This window comes from Bos javanicus, chromosome 10 (assembly GCF_032452875.1).
Source record: "Bos javanicus breed banteng chromosome 10, ARS-OSU_banteng_1.0, whole genome shotgun sequence".
Classification (NCBI taxonomy): Eukaryota; Metazoa; Chordata; class Mammalia; order Artiodactyla; family Bovidae; genus Bos; species Bos javanicus.
The window spans coordinates 30,492,621-30,515,495 of NC_083877.1; the positions used below are offsets into that span (position 1 = coordinate 30,492,621).

The window sequence follows — 22,875 nt, forward strand, 5'->3', positions numbered from 1 at the left end:
GACTCCTTCTATCATCTCTATTGCAAATGGCTCTCAAAGTGAAAACCTTAGTCATTAAACTCTCTCCCATGTATCTCCTACCCCCACAACTCCAAATACTTATTGAGTGTTTTACTTGGGAGCATTGATTGGAAAGACTAGAGATCTCTTCAAGAAAATTAGAGATACCAAGGGAACATTTCATGCAAATATGGGCTCAATAAAGGACAGAAATGGTATGGACCTAAGAAGCAGAAGATATTAAGAAGGGGTGGTATGAATACACAGAAAAACTGTACAAAAAAGATCTTCATGACCCAGATGATCATGATGGTGTGATCACTCACCTACAGGCTAACATCCTGGAATGTGAAGTCAAGTGGGCCTTAGAAAGCATCACTACGAACAAAGCTAGTGGAGGTGATGGAATTCCAGTGGAGCTTTTCCAAATCCTAAAAGATGATGCTGTGAAAGTGCTACACTCAATATGCCAACAAATTTGGAAAACTCAGCAGTGTTCACAGGACTGGAAAAGGTCAGTTTTCATTCCAATCCCTAAGAAAGGCAATGCCAAAGAATATTCAAACTACTGCACAATCGCACTCATCTCACATGCTAGTAAAGTAATGCTCAAAATTCTCCAAACCAGGCTTAAACAGTATGTGAACTGTGAACTTCCAGATGTTGAAGCTGGTTTTAGAAAAGGCAGAGGAACCAGAGATCAAATTGCCAACATCTGCTGGAACATGGAAAAAGCAAGAGAGTTCCAGAAAAACATCTATTTCTGCTTTATTGACTATGCCAAAGCCTTTGACTGTGTGGACGAAAACAAACTCTGGAAAATTCTGAAAGAGATGGGAATACCAGACCACCTGACCTGCCTCTTGAGAAACCTGTATGCAGGTCAGGAAGCAACAGTTAGAACTGGACATAGAACTGGTTCCAAATAGGAAAAGGAGTACATCAAGGCTGTATATTGTCACCCTGCTTATTTAACTTATAGGCAGAGTACATCATGAGAAATGCTGGGCTGGATGAAGCACAAGTTGAAATCAAGAGAGAAATATCAATGTTGGGAGAAATATCAATAACCTCAGATATGCCGATGACACCACTTTAAGGCAGAAAGTAAAGAAGAACTAAAGAGCCTCTTGATGAAAGTGAAAGAGGAGAGTGAAAAATCTGGCTTAAAAACATTCAGAAAACCAAGATCATGGCATCTGGTCCCATCAGTTCATGACAAATAGATGAGGAAACAGTGGAAACAATGGCAGACTTTATTTTTTGGGGCTCCAAAATCACTGCAGATGGTGAGTGTAGCCATGAAATTAAAAGACGCTTACTCCTATGACCAACCTAGACAGCATATTAAAAAGTAGAGACATTACTTTGCCAAGAAAGGTCCATCTAGTCAAGGCTATGGTTTTCCTAGTAGTCATGTATGGATGTGAGAGTTGGACTATAAAGAAAGCTGAGCACTGAAGAACTGATGCTTTTCAACTCTGGTGTTGAAGACTCTTGAGAGTCCCTTGGACTGGAAGGAGATCTAACCAGTCCATCCTAAAGGAAATCAGTCCTGAGTGTTCATTGGAAGGACTGACGTTGAAGCTGAGACTCCAATACTTTGGCCACCTGATGTGAAGAACTGACTCATTTGAAAAGACCCTGATGCTGGGAAAGATTGAAGGTAGGAGGAGAAGGGGATGACAGAGGATGAGATGATTGGATGGCATCACCAACTCAATGGACATGTGTTTGGGTAACCTCCGGGAGTTGGTGATGGACAGGGAGGCCTGGTGTGCTGCAGTCCATGTGGTCACAAAGAGTCCCACACGACTAAGCGACTGATCTGAATTATTGTTTTAAATAAAACATAGTTCTTGATTTTTCCTCAAAATCTTCTCTCCCTGCTCAATTTCTATAATAGTTCAATCAAGCTTGAAATACCTGAGTGGAACTTAACTTCTTTTCCTTCTGCCACACAGCCTACATTTAAAATATTTCTTTTTTTTTTTCCAAAGCAACAGGAATTCTACTTTATTGCTGGTGGAAACATAAAATGGTATAGCTACTTTGAAAGACAGCATGTTAACTTTTTACAAAGCTAAACATGCCCTTACCATATACAATCCAGAAATCACACTCTTAGTTATTTACCAAAATGAGTTGAAAAATTATGTTCATACAAAAATGTGCAAGTGATTTATATATATATATATTTTTTTTTTAATTTAATTTTATTTTTTAACTTTATAATATTGTATTGGTTTTGCCATATATCGAAATGAATCCACCACAGGTATATATGTGTTCCCCATCCTGAACCCTCCTGCCTCCCCATACCATCCCTCAGGGTCGTCCCAGTGCACCAGCCCCAAGCATCCAGTATCGTGCATCGAACCTGGACTGGTGACTCATTTCATATATGATATTATACATATTTCAATGCCATTCTCCCAAATCATCCCACCCTCTCCCTCTCCCACAGAGTCCAAAAGACTGTTCTATACATCAGTGTCTCTTTTGCTGTCTCACATACAGGGTTATTGTTACCATCTTTCTAAATTCCATATATATGCGTTAGTATACTGTATTGGTGTTTTTCTTTCTGGCTTACTTCACTCTGTATAATAGGATCCAGTTTCATCCACCTCATTAGAACTGATTCAAATGTATTCTTTTTGATGGCTGAGTAATACTTCATTGTGTATATGTACCACTGCTTTCTTATCCATTCATCTGCTGATGTACATCTAGGTTGCTTCCATGTCCTGGTTATTATAAACAGTGCTGCGATGAACATTGGGGTACACGTATCTCTTTCAATTCTGGTTTCCTCAGTGTGTATGCCCAGGAGTAGGATTGCTGGATCATAAGGCAGTTCTATTTCCAGTTTTTTAAGGAATCTCCAGACTGTTCTCCATAGTGGCTGTACTAGTTTGCATTTCCACCAACAGCGTAAGAGGGTTCCCTTTTCTCCACACCCTCTCCAGCAATTATTACTTGTAGACTTTTGGATTGCAGACATTCTGACTGGCGTGAAATGGTACCTCATTGTGGTTTTGATTTGCATTTCTCTGGTAATGAGTGATGTTGAGCAACTTTTCATGTGTTTGTTAGCCATCTGTATGTCTTCTTTGGAGAAATGTCTATTTAGTTCTTTGGCCCATTTTTTGATTGAGTCATTTATTTTTCTGGAATTGAGCTGTAGGAGTTGCTTGTATATTTTTGAGATTAGTTGTTTGTCAGTTGCTTCATTTGCTATTATTTTCTCCCATTATACCTACACTGAAATCAAGCACCACACAAGTTCCAGGGTAAGACATACCAAGCAAATTCTCCAGCAACACAGGAACACAGCCCTGAGCTCCAAGATACAGGCTGCCCAAAGTCACCCCAAAACCATAGACATCTCATAACTCATTACTGGACACTTCATTGCACTCCAGAGAGAAGAAATCCAGCTCCACCCACCAGAACACAGACACAAGCTTCCCTAACCAAGAAACCTTGACAAGCCACCTGTACAAACCCACACACAGTGAGGAGACGCCACAATAAAGAGAACTCCATAAACTGCCAGAATACAGAAAGGACACCCCAAACTCAGCAATTTAAACAAGACGAAGAGATAGAGGAATACCCAGCAGGTAAAGGAACAGGATAAATGTCCACCAAACCAAACAAAAGAGGAAGAGATAGGGAATCTACCTGATAAAGAATTCCAAATAATGACAGTGAAATTGATCCAAAATCTTGAAATCAAAATGGAATCACAGATAAATAGCCTGGAGACAAGGATTGAGAAGATGCAAGAAAGGTTTAACAAGGACCTAGAAGAAATAAAAAAGAGTCAATATATAATGAATAATGCAATAAATGAGATCAAAAACACTCTGCAGGCAACAAATAGTAGAATAACAGAGGCAGAAGATAGGATTAGTGAATTAGAAGATAGAATGGTAGAAATAAATGAATCAGAGAGGAAAAAAGAAAAACGAATTAAAAGAAATGAAGACAATCTCAGAGACCTCCAGGACAATATTAAACGCTACAACATTCGAATCATAGGAGTCCCAGAAGAAGAAGACAAAAAGAAAGACCATGAGAAAATACTTGAGGAGATAATAGTTGAAAACTTCCCTAAAATGGGGAAGGAAATAATCACCCAAGTCCAAGAAACCCAGAGAGTCCCAAACAGGATAAACCCAAGGCGAAACACCCCAAGACACACATTAATCAAATTAACAAAAATCAAACACAAAGAACAGATATTAAAAGCAGCAAGGGAAAAACAACAAATAACACACAAGGGAATTCCCATAAGGATAACAGCTGATCTTTCAATAGAAACTCTTCAAGCCAGGAGGGAATGGCAAGACATACTTAAAGTGATGAAAGAAAACCTACAGCCTAGATTACTGTACCCAGCAAGGATCTCATTCAAATATGAAGGAGAAATTAAAAGCTTTACAGACAAGCAAAAGCTGAGAGAATTCAGCACCACCAAACCAGCTCTCCAACAAATACTAAAGGATATTCTCTAGACAGGAAACACAAAAAGGGTGTATAAATTCGAACCCAAAACAATAAAGTAAATGGCAACGGGATCATACTTATCAATAATTACCTTAAATGTAAATGGGTTGAATGCCCCAACCAAAAGACAAAGACTGGCTGAATGGATAAAATATTTCTTGAATTTATTTACTGAATCAACAAATATTCACTCAGGACTTATTAAGTGCTAAATCCTATTCTATACATAAGGCATGTGGCAGCGAATGAGACAAAGTAAACACTCCCTTCGTTTCTAACACCCTTCCTGATCATTTTGGTCTTGAACTATTACAGTAATCTCTTGTCTCCCTCTTTATTTTCACCCCTCTCATCTACGGTACATGTGATCAACACACTAACTTTCCTTAACAATATAAGAGATGGCATTCATCCTCTCAAAAACTTATGGTGTTGACCACTGCCTAGTCAATAAAAATCAAGCTCTATAAACTGAGAGTCCAAAGACTTCAGCCATTTGATCCCACCCTTCACAAGAATACCAAGACATAAAGCTAATACAATAGGAAAATTAAATAAAGATTCAAAAGAATCTTGACTGGCTGAAAAAAACCCTGAAGACTAAATCTTAAAAACTGAAATAAAAAGTAATAAACAGAAACCGTAACATGCAGCTTCCTTCTGGTCTACTTACAGAATCACTCTTATTGGCTGTGGAGTTGTCCTGTCCTGCCTTGTGACATATTTCTGTATTGCATCACTATGAATTTCAGTGTTCAGACTATAAGTTTCTAAATTTCTTAAACCCTCTGAAGCCCATAGTTCTCTCCCAGTAGTGTGTGTAGTACATGGTACTCAAAGACCAAATGACTCTCTTCTCCATGGTCCAGCTATCCTGCATACTTCCAGAGAAGAGTCTAACTGGCCTTGTACTCACATAAAGTAAGCCACCACCAAACAGAATTATCAGGTAAAAGGGAGGAGAGAGTTACTGATTGCTTTTGATATGCCCTTAGAAATAGGACAAAATAGGATCAACATTTTCTGTTTTTGGAACTCTAAAACTAAATAAAATTTACACATGGTAGTCAATACTTTTCTCATCTAACCCACTGAATCAAGAATGTTACTATTTTTACCCATTTTTACCAATTTGGGGAATGTTATACAGAAGATTCAAATCAGATTTTATAAACTTAATATACCTGCTATTTTGTCTGACATTAGTCAAGTAGTCTCATCCTTCATATAAATGCAAAAAAATAAAGCTAATACAATCAATAAAATAAAATAAAATTTCAAAAGGATCTTGACCAGATGAAAAGAAATATGTTGCTGTTTTCTAACCAGAAGCAATAAGATCAGTTTTTACTTGTGTCACAATATAATTTTCATTGTATAAAAACATGCTCTTTGCTTCATATACATCTAAATTATGCTATGTTCTCTTTTGGATAAAATTTTTAGGGAAGGTGAACATTAATTTTTCAACTGACTATTGTTAAGATAAACTTTCTAAAACACATTTTGAACAGATGTGGCTGACTTGGGTCATTTCATGGCTTATAAGAATGCCTTGGAGTCTGAGCATTTAAAAAGTGAATTCCTAGAGTAAATGTAAAGGAAATTACTTATATGATTCTATTTTTTTCTGGTACATTTATTCACATAAACATTCATATTCATAATAACGCCATTTGAACTCTACTGAGTATTGAACTGAAAAGGTCATAGGGCATCATGATTTCCCTGTTTAATTTTTTATCCCTTTAAAAGATTGTAATGATCATAGTTGTGAGAATTTCTTATTAAATCAAAATATTTCTTCTTTTAAACCTGTCTCATTTGCTGTTAGTAATCTTAAAACTGGAAAAAATACAAGAAGGGCCAAATGAAACTGCACTTCCTTCATCCCTCCTACCACTTAGATAAAACCATGATGTTTATAGAACACACCATAATTTCTTATATAAATGATGTATTTAACATATAAAATAATTTGACCCTGCATATATTCATTCATAGCAGTTATTAAAGAAGTATTTATTGAATGTCTACTGTAGGTTTGGCATTGTTTTAAGTGCTGGGAGTAACAATAGGAACAGACATAAATTTTGCATAAAACAGCTTACTGTCTGCAGGTACAGGGAGAAAGTCAAACAAGCAGTTACAATAAAGGGTAGGGGTGGGTTTGGTGAACGCATGAAATGCAGTGGGACTACAAAGCATGGGATCTAACTGGAAGGACCTCAAAAGGCTTCTCAAAGAATCTAAAGGATAAGTTAACCAGGAAAGTCTGGAGGGAGACATGGAAAGAGAAAGAGGGAGGGGGAGGGGAAAGGGGATGGGAAGGGAGAGAGGGAAAAGGCAGGAGAGATGAAAACTGCTCCAAAAGGAACAGCATGTGTTAAGTCCCAGAATACATGACGGGTACTAAAAACTGAAATAAGTTTGGCATTTGTAGTTAAGTTGCTAAGTTGTGTCTGATTCTTCATGACTCCATGGACTGTAGCACACATGGCTCCTCTGTCCTCCACAGTCTCTTGGAGTTTACTCAAGCTTATGTCCATTGAGTCAGTGATGCTATCTAACCATCTCATTCTCTGCAACTGCCTTCTCCCTTTGCCTTCAATCTTTGCCAGCATCAGAGTCTTTTTCAGTGAGTGACCTTCCAATGCATATTCAGGGCTGATTTCCTTTAGGATTGTCTGGTTTGATCTCCTTTCAGTCCAAGGGGTTCTCAAGAGTCTTCTTCAGAACCACCATTCAAAAGCTTCAGTGCTCAGCCTTCTTTATGGTTCAATTCTCACATCTGTACACGACTACTGGAAAAATCATAGCTTTGACTATATGTACCTTTGTTGGCAAAGTGCTATCTCTGCTGTTTAACATTCTGTTTAGGTTTGTCACAGGTTTCCTTCCAAGAATCTTTTTGATTTTTGCATAGCTGAAGCATAACTAGATGAGTAATAGTGGAGAGATGAGGCTAAAAACCTAGAAAGAGGACAGATGTTATGGAGCTTTATAAGCCATACTGAGTTATTATCCTCAGGTCAATGAGAACCCATGGGGACGTTCTAAACAGAGAATTGACCGGATCTCATTTGTCTTTTAGAAACATCATTCTGGCTGCACGTGGAGAATGGGCTGGAGGGCAGTAAGTCACGAAGCAGAAAGAACTGAGAGGTCGCTGGAGGAATCTTGGCAGGAGGAAATAACCTGAAACAGGGAAGGAGCACTGAGGATGGAGAAGAGAGGGCAGATAGGTTGAGAGAGTTTTTAGCAGGTTTAAATAAGTGAATGGAGAAGTGAGGAAAGTTTTTTTTTTAATTAAGAAAAATTTGCAGCTTTCTGCATTGGAAAACTGGATGGATGGTGGTTCTGTTTACTGGTATTTCAGTACGAACAGCAATGGGCTGGGACACTGTTTAATGACCTTTTTTCCAAATTTTATGTATCATGTCATACAACTGATGCCTCAAATCTTTGTGATTATTTTCCTGAGGCTTCTACGTTACTATGTTTTCTAAGCTACTGCTAGGCTTTTCCAACTCCTTTCCTTCCCGCTGCTCCAAAATTATAAATATCCTTCATGATTCTATGCTTTATTCTTCTTTATCCATTTATTCCTCCTGATAGCTTATGCAGTCCATGGGTTTGGCTAATCACCTTTAGGTTATTCTGTTACTGCAAAGTGTTGAACTGACGAACTGATGATTTGTCGGTACCGATGAACACTCACTACTAACTAAAGAAAATTTGCTTTATGCGTTGAAGTTAAGAAAATGATAAAATTATCTTATTTAATCTTTGAAATGACTTTTAAGAATAAAAAAGAGCATAGGCTCTGAAATCAGATAGATTTAAAGCATAAATTCCAGTTCTGAAACTTCCCAGCTCTGCGACTTTGGAAAAGTAACTCACCTTCTAAGTGATCCCTCATTTTTAAAATATAAAAATTAATAGTAGCAACCTCATAGGCTTGTTACATAATTAAATAACATAATGCATAAAAAATACTTAGGTCAGAGCTGTAATACACAGCTTAACTATAAAAGTAGGTAAAGCACATATTGTAGTGAGGCACAGTGAAAGCAGGATTGTGTAATATATTGGTCAAAAGCAGTAGCTCTGGAGGCAAATCGTTCTCGGTTCACATCATCCTTCATTCAAATCATAGCTCTGTCACTTTGTAGCTATGCAGTCTAAGGTCATGCAAACTCTCAGAGCCTTAGTTTACTGATCTGTACAATGGAGAAGACAACAGTACCTACCTCACAGGAGTGCTGTTTTCAGTAACAAAACCATGTGAAAAAAAGGTCTAATATATTACACAGCACACAGTAGATACTTGATGAAATGGTTACTAACTTTATTTCTTTTTCCTTTTCCAGAGACAAAAACTAAACTGATTTGCAAAGGATATGTAGCTTAAAACTAAACAAACTCATAATTTAAAGTTGTATCCTAATTCATAAATAATAAACCTTAGTCTTTAGCCTGAACACCCCAATTGTGTGCCAACCTCATAGTTTTAAAAACACATGCTTCTGGTTTATAATTTAAAACTCTATATTTAAGACCAAGCTTATCATGTTCCTTTTCAATCCTGTTCTCTGCAAACATGTGTGCTTCTTATTTCCCCAATTATTTGTGTGTGGATTAATCTTTGATTCTTCCTTTTCCAGCTTCTAGCCATTTGATGCTGATTTCTTTTTCATTCTTCCATCAGAATCTTTGTTTGTTCTGTGTCTCTATCCCTACTGTCAGAGGTTTCATGCTTTAAGTCCTCAGACCTGTTTCAATAAGAGCATCTTAGACTCTTTCTGATTTCCAATTTCTTCTCTCCCAGTCCAGGAATACTGCCACCACGCTAAATTTCCTGAGATATGTTTTAATAATAAATATCCCTGTTGATGAGCCTTCCATATCTTATTTCTCACCCCAAATCTCTTGGTCCATCTCTCAAGGCCCTTAATGACTGGGCCTAAATTCCCATCTCACCTGTTTCTTATTAATCTACCAACATGAGCTGTTAGTTTCATTTAAATAACATTCCTTATTGTCCTTGCATGTGTTCTTGCCAAGCAGTCTACAGATTGATTCACTTTGTCGCCACCATCAATACAAAAAAGGCCTTAATGATCCAGAAAACCATGATAGTCAAGTGGGCCTTAGGAAGCATTACTACAAACAAAGCTAGTGGAGGTGATAGAATTCCAGTTGATCTATTTCAAATCCTAAAAGACGATGCTATCAAAGTGCTGCACTCAATATACCAGAAAATCTGGAAAACTCAGCAGTGGCCACTGACTGGAAAAGGTCAGTTATCATTCCAATTACAAAGAAGGGCGATGCCAAAGAATGTTCAAACTACAGCACAATTGCACTCATTTCACATGGTAACAAGTTAATGCTCAAAATTATCCAAGCCAGGCTTCAACAGTACATGAACTGAGAACTTCCAGATGTACAAGCTGGATTTTGCAAAAGCAGAGGAACCAGAGATGAAATTGCCAACATCCACTGGATCATAGAAAAAGCAAGAGAATTCCATAGAAATATCTATTTTTGCTTCATTGACTATGCCAAAGTCTTTGACTGTGTGGTTCACAAGAAACTGGAAAATAGTACTCCGATCTCTTTAAAAATTCTCCAGGATGTCTGACTCTAGGTGAGTGATCACACTATCATGGTTTGTGATCTATCATGGTTTTCATCATGGCTAAAAAGCCTCTTGGTGAAAACGAAAGAGAAGAGTGAAAACGCTGGCTTAAAATTCAACATTCAAAAAACTAAGATCATGGCATCCAGTTCCATCACTTCATGGCAACTAGATGGGGAAACAATGGAAACAGTGGCAGACTTTATTTTCTTGGGCTCCAAAATCACTGCAGATGGTGACTACAGCCATGAAATTAAAAGACATTTGTTTCTTGAAAGAAAAGCGATGACAAACCTAGACAGTGTATTAAAAAGAGACATCACTTGGCCCACAAAAGTCCATATAGTCAAAGTTATGGTTTTTCAAGTCATCATTTATGGATGTAAGAGTTGGATGATAAAGAAGGCTGAGTGCCAAAGAACTGATGCTTTTGAACTGTGTTAGAGAAGACTCTTGAGAGTCCCATGGACTGCAAGGAGATCAAACCAGTCAATCCTTAAGGAAATCAACCCTTCCAATATTCACTGGAAGGACTGATGCTGAAGCTGAAGCTCCAATACTTTGGTGCCACCTGATGCAAAAAGCTGACTCAGTGGCAAAGACCCTGATGCTGGGAAAGATTGAGGGCAGGAGAAGGGGGCAACAGAGGATGAAATATTTGGATGGCATCATTGGCTCAATGAACATGAGTTTGAGAAAGCTCCATGAGATACTGAAGGACAGGGAGACCTGGTGTGCTGCAGTCCATGGGGTACAAAGAGTTCGAGATGACTGGGAGACTGAACAACAAAGTATAAGTTTCATCCATCCTTAAGACCAATTTAAGTTCTAAGACTCCCATGACATTGCTTTCAACTATTCCAGGTCAGGTGGTCATCTTCCATTTTTAGCTTCCAATTGCATTTATAGTAAATACCAACTGGGCTTTATCTGATCAAAATTATTAGGATCCCTCTTCATAAGACTCTAAATTTAATGCAAAAATACCTTTTTTTACTTATTTTACAGTACACACTCAATGAAAAGTGAGGAACATGTTCATGATAATATATTGGAACAGCCACTAACTACAGAGGACCTTCATTTCTTCTCTTTAACTGCAAATATTAATGGGCTCTACTGCTGAGTCAAATTCCTTAAAGTACACCTTTCAGAATTTTCCTCCCTTCCTCTAAAACCTTCGGTTGCTCGTTGCTTAGATAATTAAATCCTCAATTCAGTATTCAAAATTTCTCACAATATGGCTTCTAAATTTTTTCTGTTTCCTCTCCAAGTACTTAAGATATATTCCAAACAAGCCAGCCAGTCAAAAGTTCTATCCCCATTCTTAAAGTCCAGTATGGCTGTCAATTTACCTCTCAATTTATTCAGAATTCTCTCAACAACATACAATGTTTTCTTTGAAATTCTTTGGTACATATTATATACTATCTTAGAGTACATTTTTTAATTTAACAACTTTCATTATATTTTTAGTTGGAGGATAATTGCTTTAAAATATTGTGTTAGTTTCTGCCATACATCAACATGAATCAGTCATAGGTATACATATGTTCTCTCCCTCTTATACCTAGACTATGGCCTCACTGACGCAATGAACATGAATTTGAGCAAACTCTAGGCGACAGTAAGGACAGGTAAGCCTGGAATGCTGCAGTTCATGGGGTCACAAAGAGTTGGACATGACTTAGTGACTGAACAACATTTTAATACTTCTTGTAAATTATAAGAGTCACTGAATATCTCAGCCATAAAGCTCCACATATCCTTCCAACTCTGTTATATTTAAAATTTAAAAAATTCCTCTCAAGGATATTCTACCTTCCTCTTAACTTTCAAGGTCAGTTATAGGTTTTCCTTTCCATAAGTTCAGCAGTGTAGGGAATAAGGCTTAAAGTTCCATCTCTCACCCACAACATCAAATCACTTTAGTGAAATTCTTTGTCTTTTGCATTGTTAAGTGATAGGTAGCTTGGACTGTAAATTGTTCTTTTGTCAAACTCATAAGGAAGACAAGTTAACTCATATAAAAGAGAACTTGAAATAGAGCTTTAAGCTTGAAGTTAGCATTACAAGTATCCTGCTTTAGCTTTTACAGCAGCCAGCTAAGCATATACTCCTTAGTCAATACATATCTGCTTACCTTTGACTCAAGACTAGAAGTCAGATTTCCCAATTCTATGTGAATAGAATAGCTCTGGAAAAAGCAACCAGATCTACATACTCACCATTTTTATATAATATGATTTCATCTTCCATTTAGCAAACAACTTTTACTTGGAAGATCTTAATAAATCTCTTGATTAAAGAGTAACCACTGCTGGTAAAGATAGTGAATTGAATCCATGCACCTACTCCCACCCCCTTCTAAAACTTCCATGGAAGGTATTTCATAAAAAGGCATAAATTAAAAAAAGATGGGGAAAATCAGAGAGCAAGCAACAGAATCAAGAACTAAGCCAACAGGGGAGCATGCAAAGGACTGAACCAATTTATACAGGAAATTAACTCTTTACTCTAAAGCAATAAAGTAAGGGATTGATGGCACCAGTTACTTCTGAAAGTAAAGGGAAAACGTGAAAAGGACACCAAAATAAGAGGGATATATTAGCAGTCTTTTTAACAAGCAGTCAGATTCCCTGGAGAAGGCAATGGCACCCCACTCCAGCACTCTTGCCTGGAAAATCCCATGGACGGAGGAGCCTGGTAGGCTGTGCTCCATGGGGTTGCTGAGGGTCGGACATGACTGAGCGACTTCACTTTCACTTTTCACTTTCATGCATTGGAGAAGAAAATGGCAATCCACTCCAGTGTTCTTGCCTGGAGAATCCCAGGCACGGGGGAGCCTGGTGGGCTGCCGTCTATGGGGTCGCACAGAGTCGGACATGACTGAAGTGACTTAGCAGCAGCAGCAGCAGATTCCCTAGATCCTTTCCCTATAGGCTGACAACCACCTCTACTTGACCCTGTCAGAACACTGAAGGTTTATCCTCTGCAAAGGGAAAACAAATGAACTAACCTGGGAGAAACAAGACACAGCTGAGGACAGAGGTACTATAAAAAAATAGAGGGATTCAGTTAATGTATGCACACAAGATTCTAAGACCGCTAGCCATTTTCCTTGTCAACTCCAACAACAGCAAAAACCTGTAGCACGTCTTCACGTTAAGAAGAGGCTGGAGAATCATTTGGAATATAACCAGCTCAGATTAAATGACCCATATATACTCCCTTCCAGTGAAACTCAAGGTCACACAGCTCCATCCACACACTTAGTGCTTGCAATAAAACTTTTAGGTCTCCACTCTTAAACATGAGTAGAACACCAAAGATTAGCAGAAACATCTATAAGATGAAAGATAGAGATCAAAATAAACAAAGGAAAAGACTGATTATGAAGGAGAGAAGAAAAATTATTTAAGGATAAAGCATTACAGATTAAAAAAAACATTCAGAGAACAAAAATGTGCTTTTAGAAATTAAAAATAAGATATGAAAAAATTTAACTAAAAGTTTAACTGTAAAATTGTGAAATTCTTACAGAAAGAGTAAAGTGATGTAGGTGAAAATTAAGAGAAAAGTTAGAAGTTCAAAGAACATCTAAATAATAAGAATCCAAAGAAGCAAAATTAGGACTGGTTCAAAATTGGGAAAGGAGTACGTCAAGGGTGTATATTGTCACCCTGCTTATTTAACTTACATGCAGAATACATCATGCGAAATGCTGGGCTAGATGAAGCACAAGCTGGAATCAAGACTGCGAGGAGTCAACAGGTTATATCAATAACCTCAGATATACAGATGATACTACCCTCTTTGCAGACTGTGAAGAAGAACTAAAGAGCCTCTTGATGAAGGCGAAAGAAGAGAGTGAAAAACCTGGCTTAAAATTCAACATTCAGAAAACTAAGATCATGACATCCGGTCCCATCACTTCATGGCAACTAGGTGGGGAAACAATGGAAACAGTGGCAGACTTTATTTTCTTGAGCTCCAAAATCACTGCAGATGGTGACCGCAGCCATGAAATTAAAAGATGTTTGCTCCTTGGAAGAAAAGTGATGACAAAGCTACTGCTACTGCTAAGTCACTTCAGTCGTGTCCGACTCTGTGCGACCCCATAGAAGGCAGCCCAGCAGGCTCCCCCGGTCCCTGGGAATCTCCAGGCAAGAACACTGGAGTGGGTTGCCATTTCCTTCTCCAATGCATGAAAGTGAAAAGTCAAAGTGAAGTCGCTCAGTTGTATCCGACTCTTAGCGACCCCATGGACTGCAGCCCACCAGGCTTCTCCATCCATGGGATTTTCAAGGCGAGAGTACTGGACTGGGGTGCCATTGCCTTCTCCGGATGACAAAGCTAGACAGTATTAAAAAGCAGAGACATTACTTTGTCCACAGAGGTCTGTATAGTCAAAGCTATGGTTTTTCCAGTAGTCATGTACAGATGTGAGAGTTGGACCATGAAGAAGGCTGAGTGCCAAAGAATTGATGCTTTTGAACTGTGGTGTTGGAGAAGACTCTTGAGAGTCCCTTGAACTGCAAGGAGATCAAACCAGTCAATCCTAAAGGAAATCAACCCTGAATATTCATTGGAAGGACTGATGCTGAAGCTCCAATACTTTGGCCACCTGATGTGAAGAGTTGACTCATTGGGAAAGAGCCTGATGCTGGGAAAAATAGAAGACAGGAGGAGAAGGGGACAACTGAGGGCTAGATGGTTGGATGGCATCACGGGTTCAATGGACATGAATTTGAGCAAACTCCAGGAGATGGTGAAGGACAGGGAAGCCTGGGCATGCTGCAGTCCATGTGGTCGTAAAGAGTTGGACATGACTGAGTGACTGAACCACAAAAAGAAATAAAAAGAAAGAGTAGGTAAACACCAGTGAAATAATTCAAGAAAACTGCCCAGAACTGAAATTTTCAAGCTGAAAACTCTACCTGTCTCAGCACAATGGATAAAAACATTCATGCCTAAGACACAGCACATAAGACTTCATAATTTTGGGGGCAAAAGAAGTATCTTACATACTCTTACACAGAGGAGATGGAGAGAGAAATAAATAAGGTTGCATAGAAATAGTCAGGAGTCAGAATAACTTTGGGCTTCTCAACAGCATATCAAGCTGCAAGGAAATGAAGCAATATTATCAAGATCTGGAAGGGAAAATATTCCTAAAACAGAATTTATGACTTGCTAAAGAACCAATCAAATGAAAGGAAAGAATGAAGACATTTACAGATATGCATACACTCTCAAAGAGTCCTGTGGACTCTTCCTTAAAAAGAATGTGCTTCACAAAAATGAGATGGAAACAAAGATAAAAGAAAGACACTGGATCCAGGAAACAAGGGATCTAACAAAGAAGAAAGGTAAAGGGGTCTCTTGGATTATGAGAAGATGATGGATGACAGCCTTGTAATAGGCATAGAATGAAACTGACCCAGATTATGTACATCAGGTCTAAGGCCCTGGAAAAGACTTCAGGGAGAGGAAACTGAAAAACTATTTAGTATGTCTGAATATCTGGCTAAGAGACTAAGAAATTGTCAATGAGTAAAGCACTGAATTAGTGATTAGTACATAGAATTTGGAATAAATGAATAAAGCAAGACAATTATAATTCACATGAAAACATATGAGGATCAAGAAGCAACAGTTAAGAACCTTGTATTGACCAGCTGATTGGTTCAGGATTGAGAAAGGAGTATGGCAGGGCTGTCTGCTGTCACCCTGTTTGTTTAATCTATACACTGAGCACATTATGAGAAATGCTGGACTAGATAAGTTACAAACTGGAATCAAGAGAGGTAGGAGAAACATTAACAACCTCAGTAACACTCTAATGGCAGAGAGTGAAGAGGGACTAAAGAACCTCTTGATGAAGGTGAAGGAGGAGAGTGAAAAAGCTGGCTTAAAACTAAATATTAAAAAAACCAAGATCATGGCATCCAGCCCCAGCACTTGATGGCAAATAGAAGGGTAAAGGTGGAAGCAGTGATAGATTTCCTCTTCTTGGGCTCTAAAATCATTGTGCATGGTGACTGTAGCCATGAAAACAGAAGACAATTGGTTCTTGGCAGGAAAGCTATGACACACACAGACAGTGTGTTGAAGAGCAGAGACATTACTCTGCTGACAATGGTCCGTATAGTCAAGGCTTTGGTCTCTCCAGTGGTCATGTATGGTTGTAAGAACTGGACTGTAAAGAAGACAGAACACCAAAGAATTGATGCCTTCAAACTGTGGTGCTGGAGAAGACTTCTGAGAGTCCCTTGGACAGGAAGATCAAAGCAGTCAATCTTAAAAGAAATCAACCCTGAATACTCATTGGAAGGACTGATTCTAAAGCTGAAGTTCCAGAATTTTGGTCACCTGACGCAAACAGTCGACTCACTGGAAAAATCTCTGATGCTGGGAAAAACTGAGGGCAGAAGGAGAACAGGGTATCAGAGGATGAGATGGCTGGATGGCATCACCAATGCAATGGACATGAACCTGGGCAAACTCCCGGAGATGGTGAGGGACAGGGAGGCCTGGCGTGTTGCAGTCCATGGGGTCACAAAGAATTGGACATGACTGGGAGACTGAACAACAACACAGGAAAGGTTTACTACCAGAGTTTACTACCTAATGAGGCTGTGTTTTGAGTTTTTATAGTTATTGTAATTTAAACACTGACTATTCATACAACCAGAATTGCAGTATTATGTGGGAAGATGGAATGAGGAAAAGGGTACACATATTTGGTGGAGACAAAGGGAGTAAAGATAGCTAAATCTGCATAATCTAGAGTGAGAAATCAATAAATAGTGCTAAATTTGAGGGAAATCATTAAGTAATACAAAGACATAGAGGTAAAAATCAACCATAAGACATGAAAGTGAGATGATGAAATAAGTAAGAGGCAAGAAAGACTCAGAGGGTTGTTTACATAGCAAAGTATGAAGAATCATTTCAAAGACTGAGTTCAACAAACATTGTAAAATATCACAAAAATAGGAATACTCTTCAAAAACATTTAAAGAACAGTCCAAAGCTTTTAAAATTTGATGTAATTTTATATTAAAATTCATCTCCTTTTCTGAACAATGAGAAAATAATCCTGGGGAGAAGAAGCACAAAAGATAAAATAATTTTTTAATCCATTGTTTATGTATCATATAATAATTTTAGGAACTTGCAGAAATTTAAGGAGCAATGGCTGAAATGATTCCATAGTTAATTTAGAGTAATAAATGTATAAGCCTTGAAGTTTTATTTTTTGATCCAGAAATTATAATTCCTAGGAATTTATCTAAAGAAAGTAATAGTCAGAAATATACATGAAGATTTACCAGGAAAGATAATAATCAGAATAGTGTTTATAATAATTTAAAAAGAAATAACTTTTTAATAACTTATTAGGTTGTTGAAAAAGTAATGGTGGTTTCAGACCATGAATTTTAAATCATTATAACTAGACTTAAACACATCTTTATTAATTAAAATAGAAACGAGTACAATCAACACATTTTTGGTAATGAGGCATAAGTTTGTTTATTCCTGTAGCATAAACAGCCATGCTTTGGGATTTGATAAACTCTTGGAAAGCATCTTCTGCCTCCTGCTGGTTGTGGAAGCATTTTCCCTACAAAAAGTGGTGGAGGTGCTTAAAGAAGTGGTAGCTGGTTGGTGAGAGGTCAGGTGAATATGGTGGATGAGGCAAAACTTCTTAGCCCAATTTGTTCAACTTTTGAAGCACTGGTTGTGTGACACGTGGTCAGGCGTTGTTGTGGAGAAGAATTGGGCCCATTCGGTTGACCAATGCTAGCTGCAGGCATTGCCGTTTTCGGTGCATCTCACTGGATCTGTTGAGCATACTTCTCTAATGGTTTTGCCAGGAATCAGAAAGCTGTAGTGGATCAGATGGGCAGCAGATCACCAAACAGTGACCATGACCTTGTTTTGGCGCAAGTTTGGCTTTGGGAAGTGCTTTGGAGCTGCTTCTTGGTCCAAGCACTGAGGTGGTCATTGTCATTTGTTGTATAAAATCTACTCTTTGTCGCACATCACAATCCAATTGAGAAATGGTTCATTGTTGTTGCATGGTATAAGAGAAGAAAGATGACTCTTCAAAACAACAATTTTTTGATTTGTGTTCAGCTCATGAGGCACCCACTTCCTGAGCTTTTTCACTTTTCCAGTTTGCTTCAAATACCAAATGACCTTAGAATGGTTGATGCTGAGTTCTTCAACAGTTTATCCTGTAGTTGTAAGAGGATCAGCTTTGATGACTCCTTTCAATTGGTAGTTGTCAACTTCTGATGGCCAGCCACTATGCTCCTCATCTTCGAGGCTCTCATCTCCTTTGCAAAACTTTTTGAACCACCATTACTCTGTATGTTCATTAGCAGTTCCTGGGCCAAATGCATTGATATTCAGAGTTGCCTCCCTGCTTTATGATCCATTTTGAACGTGAATAAAAAAATTGCTTGTATTTGCTTTTTGTCTAACATCAAATTTATAGTCTAAAGTAAATATAAAATAAACATCAAGTAATAAGTCATTAGCAAAAGAACATAAAGTAAGACTTGCATGAAAATGACGTATAATATAATCACAGTTAAGAAGTATTCCAATCAAATGGAAAAGTTCAACAATGCAAAACCACAATTACTTTTGTACCAACCACAGAGACAAATATTCCCAACAAGAATATATTCATATGTAGAATATGAATACGATGGAATCTACACAGCCATTAATTAATGTATTTTCAAATAGATTTAGTTCTGTGGGAAAGTAAACACATCATAATATTATGAGAAAAAAAGTAGGCAAACTATATGTATAGTTGAACCAAACTGTGCAAATACAATACGTACAAATATTTAATGATATGAACTTGAGTGTACAACAAAAGCTCGGGAAATAAAAATCAGGGAATACACCAACACATTAGCAACATGCATCATGGGGCAGAAGAACTATGCTTTTTTTTTTGCTACCTTATACTTTCTCATATTGCAAATTTGCAGTAATAGGTATTCTTATGTCTTATTAAAAATATTTATTTTATTTATTTGTTTCCTTGGCAGTGCCAGGTCTTGGTTGCAGCACACAGAACTTTGATCTTCGGTATGGCATGCAGGAACTTAAGTTGCAGCATCTAATTACCTGGCCAGGGACTGAACCTGGGCCCCCTGCACTGGGTGTGCAGTCTTAGCCACTGAACCCCAGAGAAGTCCCTTATATTGTTATTTTAAATTTTCCATTTATTTATTAATGAGAAAAGGGATGGGGGGATAGGCAACATAGCGGTAGAGAATTAAGAGCTACAAACTATCATATAAAATAAGCTATGGGATATATTATAAAGTACAATAAATATAGTCAATATTATTTAGAATAACTGTAAATGGAGTATAACTTTTAAAAACTGTGAATCACTATATTGTACATCTGTAACATATAATACTGCAGATGGTGACTGCAGCCATGAAATTAAAAGATGCTTGCTCCTTGGAAGAAAAGTTATGACCAACCTAGATAGCATATCAAAAAGCAGAGACATTACTTTGCCTACAAAGGTCTGTCTAGTCAAGGCTATGATTTTTCCAGTGGTCATGTATGGATGTGAGAGTTGGACTATGAAGAAAGCTGAGCACCGAAGAATTGATGCTTTTGAACTGTGATGTTGGAGAAGACTCTTGAGAGTCCCTTGGACTGCAAGGAGATCCAACCAGTCCATTCTGAAGGAGATCAGCCCTGGGATTTCTTTGGAGGGAATGATGCTAAAGCTGAAACTCCAGTACTTTGGCCACCTCATGCGAAGAGTTGACTCATTAGAAAAGACTCTGATGCTGGGAGGGATTGGGGGCAGGAGGAGAAGGGGACGACAGAGGATAAGATGGCTGGATGGCATTACTGACTCGACAGATGTGAGTCTGAGTGAACTCTGGGAGTTGGTGATGGACAGGGAGGCCTGGAGTGCTGCGATTCATGGGGTCGCAAAGAGTTGGACACGACTGAGTGACTGAACTGACTGAACTGAACTGAACATATAATACTGCACGTCAACTGTACTTCAATAAATAAAAAATAAAAATTCCTATTTATCTCTATTCCTTATCCCCTTTTCCTTATCACAGACAAATATTTAAAAGTATTCCATGTATATCTTTTGTCTATGTCCTTGCAAATGTATTATGATTTTGTGTCCCTGTATTTTTAATTTATTTCAATGGTGCTTTTATTCATTCAGCACTTTGCTACCATTTGTACATTGACAGTAAAATATGAAGGGATTTGAAACTTGAGGAGCAGAGAGGAAATAAAATGGTCATTATGGAGAATGGCTAGATAATTTTTTTGTGAAATGTAAGACTGACAGGTCTTGTGAGGAATTAGCTAAAGTAGAATAAAGTAATTTCTGTGTTTAAACATCTTATGGTAACACACAGGTTAATTCACAATCAACATCATGGTAATCCTAAAGCTTTACTTGCCTTTCTAAAAATAATCTACAGATGCTTGAAACCTGACCTCATAACTTCAAGTTTTAGAAGCATCTTTTGCCAAAACTCCAGTCTCCTATCTCTGAAGTTCCCTTTCTTTCACCCTCATAAGTTTAATTACATTATTTACACTGCTTTTGTAGAAGCAAAATTTAGCCCAATGGTAGTGAATAGATGTGAACATAGATATGCTGGGCATAGAACAAATTACTGTGAAAAGAGTCCTATCAGAGGGGCATGGAAAGCAGCCATGTCCATCATAAATGATATCAAAGTATCTAGAAATCAAAATAATTTGTCACAATTATATAATCATTTCAATCTTTTGCTATTTTCCTAGCTCATTTTCAAATCTTTTCCTAGCTCATTTCCAAATCTTTTACTATTTATGTCACTCATTGGAAAAGACCTTGATGCTGGGAAAGATTGAAGGCGGGAGGAGAAGAAGATGACAGAGGATGAGATGGTTGGATGGCATCACCGACTCAATGGACATAGGTTTGGGTAAACTCCGGGAGTTGTTGATGGACAGGGAGGCCTGGCGTGCTGCAGTCCATGGGATCACAAAGAGTCAGACACGACTGAGTGACTGAACTGAACTGAACTGATTTTCCTAGCACATGTTAGATGCTTAATAATGCTTAATAAGGGGCTTCCCTGGTGGGCTTCCATGGTAGCTCAGCTGGGTAAAGACTCTACCTGTAATGCAGGAGAGCCTGGTTCAATTACTGGGTCAGGAAGATCCCCTGGAGAAGGGATAGGCTACCTACCCTAGTATTCTTGGGCTTTCCTGGTGACTCAGACAGTCAAGAATTTGCCTGCAATGCGGAAGACCTGGGTTTGATTCCTGGGTGGGAAGATTCCTTGAAGGAGGGCATGGAAACCCACTCCAGTATTCTTGCCTGGAAAATTCCATGGACAGAGGAGCCTGGTGGGCTACAGGCCATGGGGTTGCAAAGAATCATACACAACTGAGTGACTAAGTACAAGCATAACGCTTAGTAAAACAAGAAATGAACATTTTAGGGATTTCTAAGCATTTGGTACATATTGATAAGCCATAAAATAATCAAATATCTGAAAGAAAAATGTGAAACACATACAGTTACTGACAGGTGTAACTGCTAACAGTTCATATTACAGCACTGGCATTAACAGTGTCCAGAGACAATTTGATGAAGAACATGGGAGGGAAAAATGGTAACTTAATAGAGGAGTTTCCTTCTTTCACAGAAGTAGGGTGATTTTCTTTTTCATTTTTTGTAACTGTAAAATTTCAAAAATCCAAGTTACACTATTCTCGTTAATTCAGAATTGCCATACTAATCCTAACATTTGACCCCTAATTCTAATAAAATATAATACAGTTAATAGAGTAAAAATAACAAGATCTTTCTTTAATATTTAAAACACATTTAGACTTTGACAATGATAAACAGTTGTAACCTGAAGCCTCGGGATAATTTGTTTACTACTCGGCAAGGTAATTTCCTAATTGGTAAAAGAAAAGAGGTTAGATTAGATAATCTATAAAGGAAATTTTCTCTTGTATTTCTGATGGAAATGCACCTTATCATGGAGACCATCAGGGACTGTACTTTGAAAGTGAAAGTGTCAGTCGCTCAGTCGTGTCCAACTCTTTTCAGGCTGCAATTGACTGCAGCCTGCCAGGCTCCTCTGTCCATGGAATTTTCCAGGCAAGACTAATGGAGTGGGCTGCCATTCCCTTCTCCAGGGAATCTTTCTAGCCCAGGGATTAAATCCAGGTCTCTTGCATTGCAGGCAGATTCTTCACTGTCTGAGTTACCAGGGAAAATAAAAGTAAACTTTTTGACAAACAATTTCCTTTTTAATATAGCTTACTTAATTATTCTTTTAGCGAGCGCAACAGAGTAGTCATAACTTTTGTAATTAATTTTAAACACTTTCATACCCATCTGAGGTTTAATTTTATCACAAAGCTGTATCATCAATGTATCTGAGAATTTCTAAAAATTGATTGTATAATCAGCATATCATGGCATTGTTTATTTTCCTCCTTTAGATGCCTGTATTTTGAGAAATACTCTAAATTCTTACCTCTAAGAGATAGGGCTCCATTTGATCCAAGGTTTTTCCAAGATGCTTATCTGGATCTAAACCTGCCAAGAAAGGTCAAATATTTTTTTTACATAACTATTAAACTGGAGGTTTAAAAACACATTTCCATTCCCT

At 37.9% G+C, this 22,875-nt stretch overlaps 1 protein-coding gene across 2 annotated transcripts in view; it reads right to left on the reverse strand.

Annotated features, from left to right (window-relative positions):
- The window catches only part of DPH6 (diphthamine biosynthesis 6), a 189,358-nt gene that overhangs the window by 16,176 nt on the left and 150,307 nt on the right, over positions 1-22,875 (reverse strand). For both annotated transcript variants that reach the window (XM_061430695.1, XM_061430696.1), the window contains exon 6: positions 22,741-22,802. In XM_061430695.1, coding sequence (XP_061286679.1) covers positions 22,741-22,802 — 62 coding nt within the window. The remainder of the gene's footprint in view (positions 1-22,740; positions 22,803-22,875) is intronic.